The sequence below is a fragment of the Armigeres subalbatus genome, chromosome 2 (assembly GCF_024139115.2).
Source record: "Armigeres subalbatus isolate Guangzhou_Male chromosome 2, GZ_Asu_2, whole genome shotgun sequence".
NCBI lineage: Eukaryota > Metazoa > Arthropoda > Insecta > Diptera > Culicidae > Armigeres > Armigeres subalbatus.
Genome location: NC_085140.1, coordinates 226,325,637 through 226,341,496, shown reverse-complemented (window position 1 = coordinate 226,341,496; position 15,860 = coordinate 226,325,637). Strand labels below are relative to the sequence as shown.

Here is a 15,860-nt window from a genome sequence, read left to right as displayed (position 1 = left end):
ATTATTGATAAGCAAAATGATAAAACAACATTCATGTAAACTGAAAACATTTGCGACAAACATAATTTGTGTGGTTTTTAGAATGGATTGAATGATACGAAGGATTTCCAATTTTAAGAATGGAATAATTGATTAGATTTTAAATTAAATTAAATTGAATCGTATTATATTCAAATTTGAATAGATATAGATTTAATTGCAAAAAAGATCTCATTTAAAAAAAAGTGATAGTTCAAACATTTTTGGAGCTGTAGAAAATAAACTAAAATAAATTTGGATTGGATTTAATAGAGTATGTTGGATATGAACCCAAATTAAAACAAATCTTATTAGATTTTTTCTAAGGCGCTTTGCTATGCCTTAAAAAAAGTTAATTGGAATTGGATCGGATTCGGACTAGATAAGTATTGATTTTTGATTGGATTTGGCAAGAATTGGACTTGGATTAGATTTGAATTGGACATTTATTTGGATTTGATAGGATTTTGATTTGGATTTGATTTGCATTGGTTTTGTATTAGATTTGGATTGGATTGGATTGGATTGGGTGATTTGGATATGAATTTCAACTGGAATTGCATTACATTTGGATTGGATTTGTGTTGGATTAGATTTGGATTGGATTCGGATTGAAGTTGGATTTTATTTTGATTGGATTTTGATTGCATTTGTGTTGGATTGGCATTGGATTTGGATTAGATTTGGATTGGATTTGTGTTGTATTAGATTTGGATTAGATTTGGATTGGATTTGTGTTGTATTAGATTTGGATTGTAGACTGCGTGGCTGGCGACGTGTTGCCATGGACCGAGCCGAATGGAGAAGACTCTTACATACCGCACAGGCCACTTCGGCCTTAGTCTGAATAAATAATAAATAGATTTGGATTGGAATCGGATTGGAGTTGGATTGTATTTAGATTGGATTTGGATTGGATTTGGGTTGCATATGGATTGTATTTTGGATTGAATTTGCATTGGATTTGGGTTGGATATGGATTGGATTTGAATAGGATTAAAATTGGGTTTGGATTTGATTCAGATTGTATTTGGATTGGATTTGGATTGAATTAGGATTGTAGGGGAACGGTTTGGCACTTCATCCAATAGCTCCTATCTCCATCTCATCAAAAACAAAGCAATGAGAAGGAATTTGGTTTGTTTCTTATTTTTGTGATTTTTTCACCAGTGAGCACGCGGGTTATCAAAAAGAAGCGACAAGATTGGTGTTGTATTTCTTTGTTTTGCGATGAGATGAATATATGTTCAGTGAGATGGAAATCGGAACAGTTCCCCTGTATCGATTGCATACGAATTGGATTGGTTCAGATCTGAATTTGATTTGGATTGGATTGGATTTTTATTAGGATTGGATTAGATTTGGACTGAAATTGGATTGGATTTAGAATGAATTTTGATCGGATTTGGTTTGGATTGGAGTTAGATTTCGGTTGCATTGGATTGGATTTAGAATGAATTTTGATCGGATTTGGTTTGGATTGGAGTTAGATTTCGGTTGCATTTGAATTGGATTTGAATTAGTATTTGATTGGATTGGATTAGGATAGAATTAAATCTGATTTGGATTGGATTTAGTTCGAATTTCGATTTGGATTGGATTTGGATTGAATTTTGATTTAGATTGGATAGGATCAGATTCTAATTGTATTTGGATTGGATTGGGAATGGATTCCGATCATTAGATTTGGATTGGATTTGGATTGTATGTGTGTTGGATTTGCATTGCTTTTGGAATAGACTATTTTTTGGGATTTGAATATAATAGATCAAATTTAATATATAATAACTATTACGTATGAAACGATGGTCATTTAATATCATTGCGGATTTTGCAAGTGAAGCGGGTGCATTTAATTCTAGAAATACTCAAAAAGTTTTACTTTTGATAAATTACTTTTGCGCCAAACTATACACCGCAATGCTATTCACCCATAAGAATCAAGTAAACATTTGAAAAAATAACTGAGACAGAGAAAGATGTGTTACAAAAGAAATTTAATGAGAAAATATTGATAAGCAAAAGTACAAAACGATTTGGATTGGATTTGGATTGAATTTGGGTTGCAATAGGATTAAAATTGGATTTGGATTTGATTCAGATTGTATTTCGATTGAAATAGGATTGTAGGGGCACTTCATCCCATAGCTCCTATCTCCATCTCATCAAAAACAAAGCAATGAGAAGGAATTTGGTTTGTTTCTTATTTTTGCGATTTTTTTTTTCACCAGTGAGCAACGCGGGTTATCAAAAAGAAGCGACAAGATTGGTGTTGTATTTCTTTGTTTTGCGATGAGATGAATATATGTTCAGTGAGATGGAAATCGGAACAGTTCCCTGTATCGATTGCATTCGAATTGGATTGGTTCAGATCTGAATTTGATTTGGATTGAGTTGGATTTTTATTAGGATTGGATTAGATTTGGACTGAAATTGGATTGGATTGAAAATGAATTTTGATCGGATTTGGTTTGGATTGGAGTTAGATTTGAATTAGTATTTGATTGGATTGGATTAGGATAGAATTAAATCTGATTTGGATTGGATTTAGTTCGAATTTCGATTTGGATTGGATTTGGATTGAATTTTGATTTAGATTGGTTAGGATCAGATTCTAATTGTATTTGGATTGGATTGGGAATGGATTCCGATCATTAGCTTTGGATTGGATTTGGATTGTATGTGTGTTGGATTTGCATTGCTTTTGGAATAGTCTATTTTTTGGGATTTGAATATAATAGATCAAATTTTATATATAATAACTATTACGTATGGAACGATGGTCATTTAATATCATTGCGGATTTTGTAAGTGAAGCGGGTGCATTTAATTCTGGAAATACTCAGAAAGTTTTACACTTGATAAATTACTTTTGCGCCAAACGATACACCGCAATGCTATCCACCCATAAGAACTAAGTAAACATGGTACAGAAAACGCGGCGGTACCTGTCCTGAAGTGTACGCCACGCGCGAAAATGCAATTGTCGCGAGAGCTCAGTTCGGTTTTCAACTAGGATCTAGGTACAATATATTATAGCACTTCAAATAGGAGCTCAAAATCGGAATACACTGGATTCTGTTTTTACACGATTTACATTTTCTCAATTTTCCACTCATGCTAAATGTTTAACGCACATTAATTATCATGTGATTTTTCTTCTATTTATTCTGGATTTTTTTAAACGTGTTTCGAAGAGTTTGGTGGTAAATTGAAGTCAAACGATCAAAAATACGAGCGAAAAAAATTGTGAAAACAAAATCCTGTGTATATGTATGAAAAAACACCCGAACTTTATTTTATCGAATATTGTATGTTTGTACATATTTATCAATTATAGAACTCAAAGCTGCATTATTAACTTCACAGGCATTTTATTGAATTCCATTAGCACCTTTTTTTATGCTTGGCACATCCGCGAAGTTGTTCCCCCAGACTGTGTTTTAAGTATTTACAATACCAATATGTTCACGGTTGACAAACTGACATCGTTCATTAATAAGCAAACATCGCTGTTTTGGCAAAATAATATGAAGCTGACACCATTTCTCTGGATGACCATCTGTTACTGAATTTAACTATCAAATCACTGTTTTTTATTATACGCACTGTAATTATGGATAAAATTGACTCATCTAAACAAAAGCAGTCAGGTTTAAGGAATGAAACTTCTGGAGTGATTCGTCATATAAAAGTACGGCCTAAAGATTTGAAGAAACTGCGCTGGAATATCTACGCAATTATCAGAAACGACAAAACGTACCGAATATACCATATATCACCATCAAAACTTAAACACTGTTTAATCAGAATACCTAAGTATAAAAACTAAGTATAGACAAACCAGCAGGAGCAGTAATATAAACTGATTTCGCAGTCACTGTTCGGTATTTATTTATGTGGCACCACCTTCGCGAAACAGATCCACAAATCCGACACAAAACATAAAAGATTCCGTCATAAATTACGTCTCCTATATATACACGGAACTGCAAATAAAGCAGTTTAAGAACAATAGGCCTTTTCATACACGTACAGAAAAAACCTTGGAAAAAACCTTATAAACGAATCCAAGTAAAAATAAGAAGAAGACACACGACGGTGTTAAGCCCCAAACGCAATACAACGGAACGGCGACGGAAACGGCAAATTTGACAGAAAATATATGGGCTAACTGTCAAATTTTCCGTTTCCGTCGCCGTTCCGTTGTATTGCGTTTGGGGCTTTAACTTTGACAGATCCTACCTCGGATCCTATAGGAAGATTATTTTAAAATGCTTATAATACTAGACAAAATGTAATTAAATTCTGATTGATGTATGGTGCGGAAAAAGTTCCGAACTGTATTTAGGGTCTGTCTCATTTGGAGAATTGAACTTAAAAGTGACAGTTCGAAAATTAAAAAATCACCCCGTTATAAGAATGGCTGGTGCTACCCAGCAATTCCAATAGGACATCGATGGAAAATGATTCGATATCTGTCAAAAGTAATCTTGCTCTGCGAGCAGGGTTATTTGATAATTATTGAAATGTCACTTTTAAGTTTAATTTCAGTTTAATTATCCAATTGAGACAGACCCTTATATCTGAAAACAAATAGACGTCGAATCATGGTGGGAATCGCGGGAATCGATTTAGTGTACACGCTGACATGTGACTAACGAGTAATGGGTTATAATTGGGTAAATTTCAGTAACAAAAACTGATCAACCCGAAATGATAGTGAGTGTGAGAAAAAGAAGCGGGCAAATCACAATCTACACATAATACTAAGGACACACCTGTGGTACTTGTACCATGGTACAAGAGAACAAGAAAATTATTCCAAGACTATCATTAATAAAGACAATAATTGGTATGGTACTCATTTCAAGATTCTTGTACCATGGTACTTGTACCATCAGTGTGTCATTAGTATAACTCTTCAAATTGGTGATTCAACGGCAATACATCTACAATATAATCTATAGATTATGTGGTAAATTTATTGTTTTGCCTTTCGCGTATATATATAGGCCTATAGGCGATTCATTGCGGTGAATAAAAAGATGTTTTAGTTACAAGATAAAGTTTGTCGCTGTCCTGAACATATTTTGCGGGCGATGATAGGGGAGCTAAATGTCAAAGAAGGAAAGTCCATACGGACAGCAGAACAAAGGGAACCGAAGAGACAATCTTTATCGAGTAACTAAAATATCTTTTGGTGAATGACACTCAGCGAACTGGACTAGCGAAATTCATAACTGACGCCTTATGAAGCTTCAACTAAATATTGTAGATCCAGTTGAAAACCGAACTGAGCTCTCGCGACAATCGCATTTTCTCCCATTTCTGGATGTCGCAACTGCATCGCGAGTAGTGCGCATCAATGCCATAGCTGTGCGCCATCCTGTGCACCACCCGCGATGCAGTTGCGACTCTTGGAAATGGGAGAAAATGCGATTGTCGCGAGAGCTCAGTTCGGTTTTCAACTGGATCTACAATATACCACTCACAGTGCTTTTTATACGCAGTTACCTTCCCAAGTCGTCAAGCGTCGATGGGCGTGTGGTATACATACCGGCCTCCCGATCCCGACGTCCATGGTTTGAACCCAGTCTGCTGCACTTTACATTTTTTTTAAATGTAAATCATCATTCATAAGGCAACATATTGAAATTCAATTACCGATTCCTTGTGGCAAATTTTTCATAAGGCATTTGATTGGAAATCATACACTAATAAAAATCCACACATTTTTATTGGCAAAAATCTAAAGAAATTTACAAATAAATTTTATGTGTGCGTTAATAACCTGCCGCTATAAGAGAATTCACATAAAGGTTATAAGTTAATAACGGTTGTGTGTTTCCACATATATGCTATGCGAATTCACATAGCCATTATGTGGGAAATGCTATAGTCAAAATTTATGTGTGCCACACATAATGGATATGATTGGATTTTTGTCAGTGTACGTTTCTTCAGGTCAATAGACCAGTGCATGATGACGTAGGTTGACAGTTCACAGAGCTTTTTCACCGGGACTTAGCCTCTGGCGATGCTTCCGATAAAATTGTTTCGTCATTTTATTCGCATGTAGATGTCCTTTGCGATTGATTTCATGCTGAATGCAAAGAATATCATTGAAATATTCGGATCGCAGCAATTTTAAACTAAAAATATGAATTTTAATTTTCTCCTCATCGATTTTTCTTCTAACACCTTGTAAACAAGCTCTGTGAACTGTCAAATAAGTGAGGTTAGATCAAGATCTTGCATTGGTCTATTAAGTTGCCAAAGTTTCCCCATTTTTCCAGACAGCTCAACGCAAGATCTAAAAATGGGTATTTTTTTGCTCATTAATAAGTTTACGAAGTTCTCCGTGCACGGCATGCCATCGACTCAATTCCCACCATATTTATAAACCGTATGAATCTGATTGTTCCGAAGTTTGTGATGTATTTCTCAAGTTTTATCAGTGTTTTGTGGAGTTTGTTGTAATTAATATACAAAATAAAAGTATGATATTAGCTGTGCAGACGCGTGAAGTTATAATTAACAAAAAAATAGTAACTACAAGACATTAATTTGTGGAGTCGGCCAATTTATACAATCAAAAAATAATCTGAATCTGTGTAAAAAAATAGACAATGGCGTCTGACGTATTATGTTCGTGTGTAAATGATCCGAATTTTACTATTATTTGTATGTTCATCGAAAAATTCTCCGATGCCTGCGGAATCGCTTCACCTCCCATAAATGAGTTGTCCCAAATGTTGGAAAATACATCTGAAGGTATGTGATTTTCAAAAAAAATACAGTGTTTAACTCCAACGGGAGCACTCCCGGTTCTAAAGTTTGCCGTTTTTTCAGCTTTGAAGAAAGCATCTAAGTGTATTTTAATTGTTTTCTGTTTATTAAATCAAACTATTGATTTTTTGTATGCATACAATTTTATAACTTAAGTAAATATGCGTTTATTCTCATTGTTTACACTATGTCCAAGTAGGTTACCCGTTTCTCTAGTAAAGTCTAAACTCACTATTTTGAATCAATCCCAGGGTATCGTTAGACACTTCATCTTAGAGAAGAAAATGTATGCATAATGCTTTTTGTACCTACCTGTTGAATGATATTTTTTTCAATAGTGATTTTTGAATGAAATGGCGATTCTGGGGAAATTTACCACTTAGCCTAGAAGTTACTCTTTCTGGCTTCATATTCCCACTGAAACTTAGCCAGCTTCATGGATCGGTGTTCTTATTAGCATTTAAATAATAGTGATCAATTGAACGCTTGAAATGGTTCATGAATTTGTATACTGCAAGGAAAACACGAAGGGCTAAGGGACCAAGAATTTAAATATACTCGAGAGGCTAGGCAAAGGCAAACTTACCTTTCCATTTTATGTTAATATTAAATACTAGCAGACCCGACGAACTTCGTTTCGCCTAAAATTGATTAGTTCTCGAGTTATGCAGAAATTTCGGTTTCATTTGTATGGGAGCCCCCCTTTCCAAAGGAGGGAGGGGTCCCGAACCATCTTAAGAACCTTCCCCGACCCCAAAAACCTCTGCATATAATTTTTTACGCCGATCGGTTCAGTAGTTTCGGAGTCTATAAGGTTCAGACAGACAGAAATTCATTTTTATGTATATAGATGTTTAGTTCAAACATGTTACAAATTAGAAACAAAGTGTATTTTTGATTCAAATTGACAATATAGCTGGCCTGCTAAACGGTACCTCATTTATATTAAAGGGGTTTACTTTTAAGTTAAGCTTTTATTTACTCTGTGAACATCATATAAATTGATTTCTGCTTATCTTCTTCTCTAGAGTACTATAAGTCCTATAGTCACTGTATTCTTCTCTATCTTATCTTCGTCTTCTATATAATAAAAATGAAAAAATGGTCTGTGTTCGTATCTGTTTTCTGAAATATCTCAAGCTTTCAACGTGGTTAAGGAAGGGTCAAAATCTCACTGGGTTAATCTGGGTCTCTGTTGCATCTTATTTAACATCTAGACTCGAACGCGGATTTCAAAGAGAACGGCTATCCAGATAAATATGACTCAACTAAAATTCTGTTTTGGATTGGTTCAAATATACTAAGGGGCAAGAAAGGCACCTTCTAAGGGTCTGTCTCATTTGGAGAATTGAACTCAAATTTAACTTAAAATTGACAGTTCAATAACTATCAAATAACTCCTGTCATATTGTTATTGCTGGGTAGCAGCAGCTAATTTTTTAACCGGGTGATTTTTTAATTTTTGAACTGTCACTTTTAAGTTTAATTCTCCAAATGAGACAGACCCTAAGGGCGATGACATACTGACGCTTCGAGCGATGCGGAGCGCGTCCAAGTACTCGTAAAGCAGAATATCAGCAAGAGAAATTATTTTGTCTTAGACGGGTTCGCGTACGCAAAAGCGCGAGTATGTCATCGGCCTAAGGACAGTTCGAAAATTAAAAATAAGACATCGAAGTAAAATGATTCGATATCTGTCAAAAGTAATCTTCTGCGATCAGGGTTATTCGATAATTATTGAAATGTCACTTTTAATTTTAATTTCAGTTTAATTCTCCGTATGAAACAGACCCTAAAATGAATCTCCAATGCTGTGATGTAGGATCTGTTCAAGTTAACACAATTTATTACAGACATCTTTCAACGTGATCTTAAACGACTCTATGGTAATTGAGTGGTTCATCAGCATAGTTCTGCTTTGGGAGGATGTAATTTTTTGCAGATAGGATTGTACGAACTGGGGCTTAATTGGAATCCATCTAGAACCGTAGATGGAAAAAAGTGACGTATATATGGAAATTGTATTGACGGTTGTTCAATGACCGGGGATGGGAGATGAAGCATAATTCGACTTATTTTTTTTTTAAACAAAAAGCCTTTCATTAGTCAGTCAGTTCTACGTAGCCTCCTATTGTGTTAGGTAGCTGACCACGAAAAAGAAATATTTTTTTAACATCTCTGTACTTTTTGTTTCAGTGGCTCCCCCTCTTGAAGAAATACACATAAAACTATTGAGGAAGATAAAAAAGTCTGTTCCTACAAATAGATGGGAAAATGCACTTTCAAAGTTTGCCTATTCGTATTCCAATCAAGATGCATGGGAACTTGAGCGTTTTGGATATAAGAACTCCAGTATTGCAGTTAAATTGCGTGTTTTGAAGGTAAGTATTGATGCTTCTCATGAAATAAAAATAATAAGTGCTGGTCTTTTTTAGGCTTTGTTGGAGGCACAGTTTGACCGAAATGTCAAATTCAAAGGTCACGTCAATGGTATCGCTGCAGAACAGTTACGTTCCGAACCAATTGGAAAAGACAAATTCGGTAATACATACTGGTGCATCTTGGATCGTCGGTGCAATATTCGGATATTTTGCGAAAACCTGGACGACGAAACATGGAAAGTAGTGGCGAGGTAAGAAACCATATTTTTAAATTCTTTTCCATTAACCCTTATGCGGCCAACAAAAAAAACACACGTGGATGGCCGACAGGGTACCCGTGTTCCCATAAATTGATATTCTCATAACTTCAACAATTTTCAACCGATTTGGATAATTTCAACAGTTTTGGAAACAGAAACTTATATACTTTTTGCCCATTGTCAAGGTTTACAGCTTATGCCCATGGTTATACAAGAAATCTTTGAAGTAAGGCTTAAGAGTCTACACGCGTAACCAAAGGCCATTCAACCAGTTTCAAATATGCTACAAGCTCTTTGCGCTTCTTAGAATTGAAGGTGTTCACAGTATATGCTTCGGGTAATGCAAAAATCCCTGAAATGAGGTCTTAGTCATCCGAGAAATCTCTGGAGCAAAGCCTAAAGATCTACTCGCGTAACCAAAGGCCTATTATGCAAATTCAAATACGGTACATGCTCTTTGTGGTACTTAGCATAGAATGCGTTCACAGTATATGTTCCGAGTCATCCGAGAAATCTCTGGAGTAAGGCCTTAAGGTCTACAATCGTAACCATGGGTCTATGTACTTGTCTCAAAAGTGGTACATGCTCTTTGCGCATCTTGAAATTAAATGTGATCACTACATATGTTCTGCGCTATCGAAGAAATCTCTCGGATAAGTCCTCTGGAGCCTTCATTGCATATGTTCATGGTCACCCAAGAAAACCCTGGAAAAGGCCTTCAGGTCTACACGCGTAACCAGAGATCTCTCAGATTTTTTCAAAAGTGTTACATGCCCTTTGTGGTACATAGAATAGTTTGCGTCCATTGCATAGGTTAATGGTCATCCAAGAAAACACTGGAATAGGCCTTTAAATCAGCATGGGTACCCAGAGATCTTTTGGCTTTTTTCAAAAGTGGTACATGCCCGTTGTAGTACATAGAATAGAATACGTACATTGCATATGTTTATGGTCTTGCAAAAAAATGCTAGAATAGGCCTCAGGATCTTCACATGTAACCAGATACCTTTCGGATTGTTTCAAAAGTGGCTTATGCCCTTTGTGGTACATAGAATATACCGCTTTCATTGCATATGTTCATGGGTATCCAAGAGAACACTTGAACAATCCTCAAGAACTTCACACATAACCAGAGTTCTTTCGGCCTATTTGAATAGTTATACATGCCCTTTATGGTACGTAGAATAGAATGCACCCATTTCAAATGTTCATGGTCATCCAAGAAAACCCTGAAGTAAGGCATTAGGATCTACACCAGAGATATATCAGCCAGTTTTAAATTTGGTACATGCCTTTGGGGTCCATGAATAAAATGCGTTCATGGCATATGCTAATGGTCATCCTAGAAATTTATGGAGTAAGACTTCTAGGCTTACACGAATATCTAGAGAGTCTTAAGGGTCACTCCTTACGGAATCCAAGTTTCAAAGTGCTCGCGTTTTCGGGGGCACACCACTCGATACGGAAGCAACGCACAACTGTCATTTTTATTATTTCACGCATGCTGCTACGCAGCAAAGCTAAATCAACAAAATTGATAGTTGTGCGCCGCCTCCGTATCGATTGGTGTGCCCCCGAAAACGCAAGCACTTTGAAACTTGGATTCCGTGAGGAGTGTCCTTAATCTAATTTTAATACGGTACATGATCTTTGCGATATTGGCCCGTTTTTTCCCTCACATTCTCGACGTGAAGTTGTATCGTTCCAATTTATTTACATTTTGCATTTCCAAAGAATAGACAACTTCATATTAGTGATATGAATGAAGTTTGTTTACTACCTGGAACCAACAACAACAAGACAACAATAACTACTTGGAATGCTAATATATCAGGATGAGGTTTCACATCTTGTTTATTCTTCAATAACTGCCCAGAGCTAATGACAAAAACTTGAACCACTTGAAATGCAAACATATACCAATAGCCTTCCGTTCGTGGGTTGATCTGCAGATCATTCCTATATGGAGTTCATAGACTACCTAGTACCATGGCAAAAACAAAAACTACTAGGAATACGTACAATCACTCAGATGAGGTTGACCCGATTTTGTCACTTCCAGATTTTGTCTACCCAGATTTTGCCTAACCCGATTTTATCACGTTTATAATAAAAAATAACTTTCACTGCCTGTAGCTTATTATGAATCATTTATGAGTAACTGTTAAGAAGTTTGTAAGTCTCTTCGCAGAGCTCAAGACAACAAGAACTACTTGGAATACAAACATATACCAAGATGGGGTTACAAAACATGTTTATTCTTCGATAGCTGCCTCTATTACGGAGATTGATCTATAGAACTTCGGTGGGGTTTGATCCCACGTAACCAGTACGCTAGACAGGTGCTTTCCCTACTAAGCTATGAAGGACCTGCGTCGTCCTCCGCAGCTTAGCGGGTACTGATGAAACCAAATTCACAGCACCGGGCATGTAGCCGAACTCTCGCAATACATTCTCAGAACTAACTCTCTCATATATGTTTTTGTACAATGCCAACCAAGTAGGATGAGTATTAAGTATTATCTGGCTCCTATACACTTGCTTCATCACCAACGGCGCTCGATGAAGTAGGGTTGTGTGAGATTGTGCCAGCTGGTCGTCAGATCCCAACAACGAACATAAGCGAAGTGAGATCGCCTTTCGAGTTCAGCACATTCAAAGTTAATTGCCTATGTTACGGGTATTGAGCCACCCGGAGTGGAAATTAATTGCTATGTCTGAAACTCGATTATGCATATGCACAACATGTGATAGATTAAGTTCGGAAAAGGTATTGGAGGTAAACCACTACCTTCCGTCCCTCCCAGTTGTTCTTCAATAACTGCATCCGTTACGGAGGTTGATCCATCGACCTTGACTCTATGAAGTTCGTAGACTACCTGGAGCCCAGGACAGCAACAAGAACTACTTGGAATACAAACATATACCAGGAAAGGGTCACGCTACTTGTTTATTCTTCGATAACTGCCTCCATTACGGAGATTGATCCGAAGATCTTGACTGTATGGAGTTCGTAGACTACCTGGAACTCACGACAACAACAAGAACTACATGGAATACAAACATATACCAAGAAGGAGTCATACAACTTGTTTATTATTCGATAACTGCCTCCATTACGGAGGTTGATCCACAGACCTTGAATCTATGGTGTTCGTAGACTACCTGGAGCTCACGACAACAAGAACTACTTGGAATGCAAACATATACCAAGAAGGGGTCACAAAACCTGTTTTATCCTTCGATAACTGCCTCCATTACGAAGATTGATTCACAGACCTTGACTCTATGGAGTTCGTAGACTAGCTGGAACCAATGACAACAACAAGTACTGCTTAGAATACAAACATATACCAAGAAGGGGTCACACAACTTGTTTATTATTCAATAACTGCCTCCGTTACCAAGGTCGAACCCCATACCTTGACACTACGGAGTTCTTAGACTACCTGGAGTCCCCGACAACAACAAGAACTACTTGGAATACAAACATATACCAAAAAGGGGTCACACAACTTGTTTATTCTTCAATAACTGCCTCCATTACGGAGGTTGATCCACAGACCTTGAATCTATGGAGTTCGTAGACTACCTGGAGCCAACGACAACAAAAAGAACTACTTGGAATACAAACATATATCAAGAAGGGGTCACAAAACGTGTTTATTCTTCAATAACTGCCTCCGTCACCGAGGTCGATCCCCAGACCTTGACTCTATGGAGTTCGTAGACTACCTGGAGTCCATGACAACAACAAGAACTACTTTAAATACACACATATACCAAGAAGGGGTCACGCAACTCGTTCATACTTCGATAACTGCCTCCATTACGGATATTGATTCGAAGATCTTGACGGTATGGAGTTTGTAGACTACCTGGAACTCACGACAACAACAAGAACTACATGAATACATACATATACCAAGAAGGGGTCACGCAACTTGTTTATTCTTCGAAAAACGCCTCCATTACGGAAATTGATCCGAAGACCTTGACTGTATGGAGTTCGTAGACTACCTGTAACTCACGACAACAACAAGAACTACTTGGAATACAAACATATGCCAAGAAGGGGTCATAAAACTTGTTTATTCTTCGATAACTGCTTCCATAACGGATATTGATTCGAATACCTTGACTGTGTGGAGTTCGTAGACTACCTGGAACTCACGACAACAACAGAAACTACTTGGAATACAAACATATACCAAGAAGAGGTCATGCAACTTGTTTATTCTCCGATAACTGCCTCTATTACGGAGATTGATCCGAAGACCTTGACTGTATGGAGTTCGTAGACTAGCAGGAACTCACGACAACAACAAGAACTATATGGAATACAAACATATACCAAGAAGGGGTCACGCAACATGTTTATTCTTCGTTAACTGCCTCCATTACGGATATCGATCCGAGGACCTTGACTGTATGGAGTTCGTAGACTACCTGGAATCAATGACAGCTACAAGAACTACTGAGAATGCAAACATGTTTTAAGAAAAGGTCATTGGATGACCTGGAACATATACTGTGGAAGCATTATATGCTAAGCACCATAAAGAGCATGTACCGTTTTTGAATTTGCACGATAGACCTTCGGTTACGTTAGCAGACCATTAGATCTTATTCCAGGGTTTTTTTGGATGACTGAGGCCTTACTCCAGGGGTTTTTGGAGACCCAGAATATATACCGTGAACACCGACTATTCTAAGAAGCGCAATGAGCATGTAATATATTTGAAACTGGTTGATAGTCCTTCGGTTACGTGTGTAGACTCTTAAACCTTACTTCAAAGATTTCTTGTATAACCATGAACAAAAGCTGTAAACCTTGACAATGGTCAAAAAGTATATGAGTTTCTGTTTCCAAAACTGTCAAAATTATCTAAATCGGTGGAAAATTGTTAAAGTTATGAAAATATCAATTTATGGGAACACGGGTACCCTGTCGGCCATCCACGTGGTAAAAAAAATCAGATGCCCCTCCCCACGTCCCTCCTTACTGTATCAACGTGATTTTCTCACAGATGCTACATTTTATGGAGTTCTTAGATGTCACCGAGTTTCAGCTTTCAGCTATAAAAATTCATTGAAATATCAGCACTTGAAGTTGAAAAAGGAACACGGGTACCCCTTCGGCCGCATAAGGGTTAAATAACAGAAAAATGAGTACCTCCTAATATTTGGTGTTATGCTATGCTGAGTTGTAATTATGCAAGTGAGTGAAAAAGTTACTTGACTTGAACGCGAATTGAACGTCTAAACACCTTCGCTCCTTGAATAAAAAAAGTTAACATGTTCAGCTTTGAATAAGGTACATATTTTATGAGACGTTTCGCAGTGGCCCGCTTATTTACTTTCAATGTTTTGTTTTGGTATGATTCTGCGTCAACATTCCATTAGAAAAGTTTGCAAAGTTTTACTTTTCATTCATGTTTTCTTCAACATTTTATGCTCAGAATGCAATGGTATGAATAATCTAACGACACGTTTTAATAATCACATGAAAAACTTAGCGGTTAGCTCTTTTTTGCAAATTGAATATCTTTCGGATGCTTGATTTGTCCAATCTCCAAGTCTCCACATCTCCGCGGTGGAGGTTGGTACTCGGTACTCACGCAAACGTGACCTTTAAGTGGTCTTGTTGTGTAGGGGTTATCACGCTTGTCTAGAGAGTAGGAGATTGAGGGTTCGAGTACCTCCAAGACACGTGGATTCTTTTTCGCAAGTTTTATATCAATTTGCCCATTTCGAAACATGTGCTGTACATATGCACAGCCAAGATATTTAACAAGAATTTAATATAACAGTTTGACCAAGCAAAAAAATAATATGTTTTCATTGAATTAAGTTGTAATGTAAATATGATGTTGTATTTCCTCTGGCACGACAAACTGTCAAGAATTGCTCAAGTGATATGTATATATAGGGGAACTGTTACGTTTTCCATCTCACTGAACATATCTAGACCAACATTTGAAAGGGCGTAACAGCCAAAATTTATTCCTTCTGATTCTTAGTCTACATATATAGCTCTATATGTGGACAAAGAATCAGAAGGAATAAATTTTGGCTGTTACGCCCTTTTCAAAAGTTGGTCTAGATATATTCATCTCATCAAAAAACAGAGAAATAAAGCATCAATCTTGTCGCTTCTTTTTGCTAACATCACTGCTGAAAAAAATCACAAAAATAAAAAAAAAACAGATCAAATTCCTTTTCATTGCTTTGTTGTTGATGGGATGGAAATGGGAGCTATGAGATGAAGTGCCGAACCGTTCCCCTATTTACTGTCAATTGAATCTTCTTTATTATGTTCATTCGAATAAAGAAAGTACGGGAACTGTACGCTTGAATGATCTGGTAGGGGATTTTATGATAATGATGATGATGGTCCCGCCACATA

General features: G+C 36.9%; 2 protein-coding genes across 5 annotated transcripts in view; one reads left to right on the top strand and one right to left on the bottom strand.

Annotated features, from left to right (window-relative positions):
* The window catches only part of LOC134211789 (myosin light chain kinase, smooth muscle-like), a 66,896-nt gene extending 62,943 nt beyond the window's left edge, over nucleotides 1-3,953 (bottom strand). Inside the window, exon 1 of one of the 2 annotated variants that reach the window (XM_062689012.1) lies at nucleotides 3,863-3,953. The gene's annotated coding sequence lies outside the window, so the exon portion shown is untranslated. Of the gene's footprint in view, nucleotides 1-3,781 lie in introns of both variants that reach the window. The other variant, XM_062689011.1, reaches the window with a different exon arrangement.
* A 2,466-nt stretch (nucleotides 3,954-6,419) lies between these two features.
* The window catches only part of LOC134211786 (remodeling and spacing factor 1), a 36,893-nt gene continuing 27,452 nt past the window's right edge, over nucleotides 6,420-15,860 (top strand). For all 3 annotated transcript variants that reach the window (XM_062689008.1, XM_062689007.1, XM_062689006.1), the window contains exons 1-3: nucleotides 6,420-6,795; nucleotides 9,007-9,191; nucleotides 9,246-9,442. In XM_062689008.1, the coding sequence (XP_062544992.1) occupies nucleotides 6,651-6,795; nucleotides 9,007-9,191; nucleotides 9,246-9,442 (527 nt within the window). In that variant the 5' untranslated portion in view covers nucleotides 6,420-6,650. The remainder of the gene's footprint in view (nucleotides 6,796-9,006; nucleotides 9,192-9,245; nucleotides 9,443-15,860) is intronic.